At 45.5% G+C, this 6,000-nt stretch overlaps 1 protein-coding gene across 2 annotated transcripts in view; it reads left to right on the forward strand.

The window, feature by feature from the left end:
• Positions 1–5,989, forward strand: part of STS (steroid sulfatase) — a 180,439-nt gene extending 174,450 nt beyond the window's left edge. For both annotated transcript variants that reach the window (XM_024756278.1, XM_024756277.1), the window contains one exon: positions 3,972–5,989. In XM_024756278.1, the coding sequence (XP_024612046.1) occupies positions 3,972–4,345 (374 nt within the window). In that variant the 3' untranslated portion in view covers positions 4,346–5,989. The remainder of the gene's footprint in view (positions 1–3,971) is intronic.
• Positions 5,990–6,000: the final 11 nt, after the last annotated feature.

Here is a 6,000-nt window from a genome sequence, read left to right on the forward strand (position 1 = left end):
TTTAAGAGCATAAAGAAACTAGTGTTTTTGTCTGAGATTGACGGCAGCTTTATATTCAAAGCGCACGCAAAGGTGGCTATTACTATGCACCTGGCATTGTTCTGAGAGCTTTACACATGGGCATGGATTGTTAACCCCCAAAGCAAAGCCCAGAGGCCGGTACTATTATTATCCTCATTTATCAGAAAAGGAGCTGCGGCCCTGAGAGGTTAACAGCCACGCCCAGCATCCCACAGCTAGGAAGTCGCAAAGCTGGGATTGGAACCCACACTGTCAGAGCCATCAGAAAGGGGAGGAGAGTTCAAGCAGGTCGTAGTCAGCTAGCCACCAAGACAGGAAACACTTCTGAGCTCAGAGACGAAGGATGTCTCCCCTTGATGCTGGTCATGGCTCCAGACCGACAAGAATCCTCGCATGAAGGGAAAAACACTTTGCAAAGCTGACTGGTATCTGTTAGGCACAACTTAGCATCTGATGTCTGCAGAAGGTCGTTCCAGTGCCACATGGGCAGAAAAAAACGGGCTTTGCATTCTCTCTGTTTCTGTTCTTGGGGACCCTGTGTGCTCAGGCTTCGGGTTTCTCTGTCAACGGACCTCTGAACCTTTTCTGGTGGCTGAGTCCCTGGGAGTGATCAAAATCACAACAGCTGTTCCTGTCCTGGGCTCTCACGCCCCTCAGATCCCCAAGAAATCCCAGGAACCCAGTGCTTATTTTAATTTGGATGAAATAGCTGTATTACGATTACACTTGGAAGGTGCTGAGTTCAGGGTCTAGCTTAGGAGTCAAGTTTTTCTCACTTAAACTCTATTTGCCTTTTTGTCAAAGGACTGTGAACTTTCTTTTCTCATGAATCCTCTCAGTTTTTTTCCAGTGGTGATTTTGCATAAAAATGGGTTTCATAGGTAGGTAGTGATCTCCACAGCATTTTTTTTTTTTTTTTTTTTTTTTTTTTTTTGGTAAGCATTTTCTATGGCCTTGACAAAGCAGCCCTCTAACTGTATGTCATCTTTGTCCTCTAATAGTCACAATTATTTCTGTTAAATTTTGGAGCGTATTTTAAACCTAAGTCGAATTATTGTTCCCATCACTACTTTTAGACTGTTTTTTTTTGAAAAAAATGTTCCATTTAATTTTCCTGCGTTCTCCCTAGAAAATGTAATAATTGCTTCCTCTGGTCAGTGAGCCTCAATTGTAAGAAAGATTCAGATCCCGTGGTGGTCAAAATATTTATCTGTGACAGAGGTGAGACAGAAGCACTGGAATTTTAACAATAGAGAAAAAACTTTTTTAACTCAACATTTTTTTAGTAGTATATGGAGAGATCCAGGATGAAATACATTATTAAAATAATTTTGGTAAACAGGAATAAATATACCTATTAGAAATATAAGGTGACACCAGGTGCCTCCTGATTTATCACATGATCTACTGATTTACTTTTTTTCTGTTGAAATGACACCTTTGACAATGTCGATTCCTGGGTTTTTGGTGAGCAACAGAACAGACCCTGAAGTAAGGCTTCGTATCTTATACACCTAGATGCAATAAAATGCAGCCCAGTTTCTCTCATTTGAGCAACTCCAAAGCGGTCTAAAGAAATAATACAGAGAATACTCAATGTATCTTTTTATAAAAAGTTTCAAAAGTCCAAATTGCGCTATGAAAAGGCAAACACCCCTATAGCTTACCCAAGAAACCTTCAGAAAAATTAGTTCTTCATTCAGCACTTGTCCGAGCTACATTGCCATACCACCGCTGCCCCCTGTGAGGGTACTTGAGGTTTATTTACTGCCTGGTCCTTAAAACTGCCTGCCCGTCAGTTCACACCTGGGCAGGACAGAGCACAGGTGGCTAGTGACGGAATCTACGTGCAAGGCTTTCAAAAGCAAGCGGGTAGGGCAGGCCCTTAAATGAATTTGTTCCGGGAGCCTGTACTCTCTTGGGGTTTTAAGCACACCAAGACTTGACTCGAATGTCAAGTTCAAAACAGCCACCAGATTTGCAGCTTTGGGGCCGGAGCAGAAGAGGCGTGCTTCCCCAGGCCTCTGTCTGTAACAGCCTCGGCCCCGCTGACCCTGATGGAGGACAGATTCTAAGTGGCTGCAGCTTCTCGCTGCCGAAAAGGCTTCTGAAGGAGATCTAGGGGTCAAGGGGAATGAGAGGGGGGGACGGAAAGAATTTGAAGGTAACCTGCTTCCTCTTTACCTTCTGCTGGAGAGGGAAAGCAGGCCCTGGAATTCTTCCTGCAGCCTCGCAGCCTGAATTCATCTTTAGAAGGCAGGTGCTGACCTGTAAGTTGTGTAAAGCGACACAGCCTGTAAGTGCCATCTCTCCCAGCATCAACTACGCGATGGACGGGAGGTTCCCCGTTATGGATCCCTTCAGTGTATTTATCTAGGCCGTATGCACATTGCTTGTCTGTGCTGACCGGTTCTTCCCCAAACCAGAGAGGTTTAGTCACCTTTGAATATGCCTGTCTGAGGTCAGGGGCAGTTTGGGGAGAACGTGGGACCCATGGCAATTGTTTTCTGTTAATTCCATTAATTTCTTTTGCATTTGGATCCATGGGCCACTCGATACCTATAACTACAAAATCACCATCTCCATGCAAACAAATGATCGAAGTGAATCATATAGGTGTGTGATGCTTTCTAGTGGGACAGTCTCTATGGTTTTATATAAAAAAGCTGAAAGGATAAAGCGAAGAAGGACATTTTCGGTCTGCACCTAATTCTGCTTGGTTCGTATGTGTTAACTCTGTTTTGATCTGCCACCTTTTTCTACCCAGGAAACACTTTTTAGACCTCTGTCAGAGCTTGTGTGATGAGTAGTCAGCTTTCAGAAGGTCATAACATTGTAGGATAAACAGGAAACCAAAGATCTCACAATTATTTGTCGGTAAATTAATTTTTTCTAAAAATGGCAATATTGGGTGTTTAATGGAACACAGAAGTTACATTTTAAAAACTATGTAGCCATCCTACTCTGGGGTCAAATTGGAATTTTTAGCACCTTTATTAGGTATCACATATAGAGCATAGAATTCCAATTCAGCCATTTTTAGTAAATGTATAGAGTTCTACGACTATAGTCAAATCTAATATCAGAACATTTTCTTCACCCCCAAAAGATCATTTCTGAAACCCAGCTGCAATTTCTCCCCATCCTCACGCCCAGCCTCACTAAATTCTGGATGGGATGCGTCTGGGCTTTCTTAAAAGGGAGGAAATCAAATGTTAGCTGAGGTCCTAGCGTGTTTCAGATGGTTCCTGATGGCTATATGTATGTGTACACGTGTGTACATGTGTACGTGTGTGTGTCGCGTTTTACCATCTCACGTACATATTAGCACTGAGCCTCCCTCTTCCCTCCGCTTTGTTTTAAACACAGGCCGCGAAGCTTAGCATCTTGAAGTTGGAGAACAAAAATGGTCAGAGCTCGGAGCTTAGAATCTGTTAGTCAGTGTGTATTTGCTGAGTGCCTGTCCCACGTTTATGAGACTGAACTGTGGCAGTCCTCTTAGAGTTCTCTGCTCAAACTATTAGTAAGGTTTTTTCCTTTCTCACTAGCTTCTCCCAAGCAATTAGGGGTTGGGAAAAAGATGGAAGAGGGAGAGAGAGGAAGAGGGGAGGGGCAAGAGAGAGAAAGAGAGAGGGAAAGAGGGAGAGATGGATCAAGGAGGAAATGCCACAGTTCTAATACGGTTAAATTTGCATCCTAACAGCTATTGCATAATCGGCTTCGTCTCTTGTTCTGTCGCAGTTAAACAGCAATGCATGGGGTTGTTTTTTTACGCTATGTCTCTTACCCTTTTGAGCCTTAAGCATGAGAAATCCATTCCATGCATAATCGAGTGGTAGGTCTCTGCCTTCTTGCAGCGCACGGCAGGGTGATTTCTGTGCATTTTCTCTTGGGGGTGACTCTGATGACCCTGTCCCCACGAAACCCACTTCTGTCCTTGTCAACCACAGGCACGTCCATCTGGAAAGCCTTTTTCTTCACACCCAAGTTCTTCCCCGAGGGCGCCAACGGATGCTTTGCCACCCACGTGTGTTTCTGTCACGGGCAATACGTCACCTACCACGACCCGCCTCTGCTCTTCGACATCTCCCAAGACCCCAGGGAGAGAAACCCGTTAACTCCGACGTCACAGCCCCGGTTTCGGGAGATCCTGGAGACCATGCAGGAAGCGGCAGCTCGCCACGCTGAGACCCTGCGGGACGTCCCCAATCAGCTGTCGCTGGGGAACCTTATCTGGAAGCCGTGGCTTCAGATGTGTTGCTCATCTTCAGGCCTGTTTTGCCAGTGCGACTGGGAGAAGCAGGTTGGGAGAGGAAGCCATTAGCCACGTGCGTCTGGGGGCGCCTGGGGCCACCCCACCTGCTGCATCACAGACGAGCTCGGGGAGCGGCACTGAGTGAAGCCAGCCCTGGCAGCTTCCACCCCGGGACTCAGATCCCTTTTCTCTGTCTTCTCACCTGGAGGCGCCATCAAAACCCCACATTTACACCCTGGGGAAAAAATCAGGGTTTGCAATAAACAGAGGCATAGACATTAGTCACATCTTCCAAGGCCAATGTTATATGAATGCGGTAAGCGGGACTTCAATGAGTCTGGCCGACACCAGTGCAGACGGAGAGCAGGAAGTTGCACAGGTAACTTGTTCATCTCTCAGCCAATGCATGTGATCCACGACATAAGGCCTCACTCCACAAGCTGATGTGATGCTGTGGCCACTGTGATTCCCCTTATAGCGCATCACAAAAAAGAATAAAATTTAAAGAGTGTTTACTAAATCTAACACATGCAACGTTATAATGAGTAAAAGACCATCTTGACCCATCATGGATGATGGTAAGTTCCAATTTGGTTATCGGAAGGCAATTACTGTCAGTATTATTTGCAATAATATGAAATACTATTCATGATATATATGTTTATATATATACAGTTTCTTCGAGAAGTTTACAGTATTTAGAAGCTTATCACTATTTAAGTAAAAGCAATAGAGGCTCACAGCTCTGTCTGTGCTGCAGCCTTTTGGTGAAATCCCTCAGGAACAATAATGCCAAGACAAATCTCTCCTGTATGGATTTGCATCCCATAATTTGCAGCATTCTACTTGGGTTCTGCTGTTTCTTTGGTGAATGGAGGTTCTGAACTCAAAGGCCACTTCAGTGATGCTGCAGTCCCTGGAATCCCTTCTAACAGGATTCAGAATTTTTGGCATGTAAAATGTGCGATATTTCATGGGGGGAGAAGGACACAAGCAATCCATCCACGACCCATACCCATGAACGTGACATCTTGAGTTCTTGCAGAATTTAATGAAGAGAGAAGGTGGTTCATGTCCGTACATGCCCGTACACATGTCCGTGTTTTCTGTGGGCTGATCCTGTGGCTAAGAAATACCTATGCCTCCACCATGAGATGTGCAATTTTGTTTGAGTTCCATTTCCTGCAACCTCAGTAATGCAGGATGAGGCATAACCCGGTCACATCGGAGACTGGGGGTTAGGGGCACAGCTGGCGAGAGTTCCAACGTCTGAGCCACCAGCCCCTCCTGAGGAAAGGATTCACCTGTGCAGAGAGCACTTAGGTCACCTTCAGGCGCTGAACATCCTCCAACAGTATCATGCAGATTCCTTTCCTTTACTGATCCATTCTCAGGAGCTGTGGTCCATCTGCCTCCCATTCATCTCTTTCGGGAATATGTCTGAACATCTGCTCTTGGCTCAGGGCTTTCTCGATCCCACAAGAGTGCGGGTCAGTGGAATACCCCACCCCACTGGTACCCTGGCCCCTCCGGGCCCTTTGGAGAAAATGTGTACAGTGTGGCTCAGGCTTCCTGACAGTGGACTCTCACTTCCTCTATTTGTCTCCACTGAAGAATTTCTAAGATCCAGCAGCATGTCCCCAGCTCCTCTTTAAGGAGGCCCAATTTCAGATTTTTAATCCTTCTTTTTCTTAAAAAAGAGAAAAGATTCCCGCCCACCCACC

This window comes from Neophocaena asiaeorientalis, unplaced genomic scaffold, assembly GCF_003031525.2.
Source record: "Neophocaena asiaeorientalis asiaeorientalis breed wild unplaced genomic scaffold, Neophocaena_asiaeorientalis_V1.1 scaffold69, whole genome shotgun sequence".
Lineage (NCBI taxonomy): Eukaryota > Metazoa > Chordata > Mammalia > Artiodactyla > Phocoenidae > Neophocaena > Neophocaena asiaeorientalis.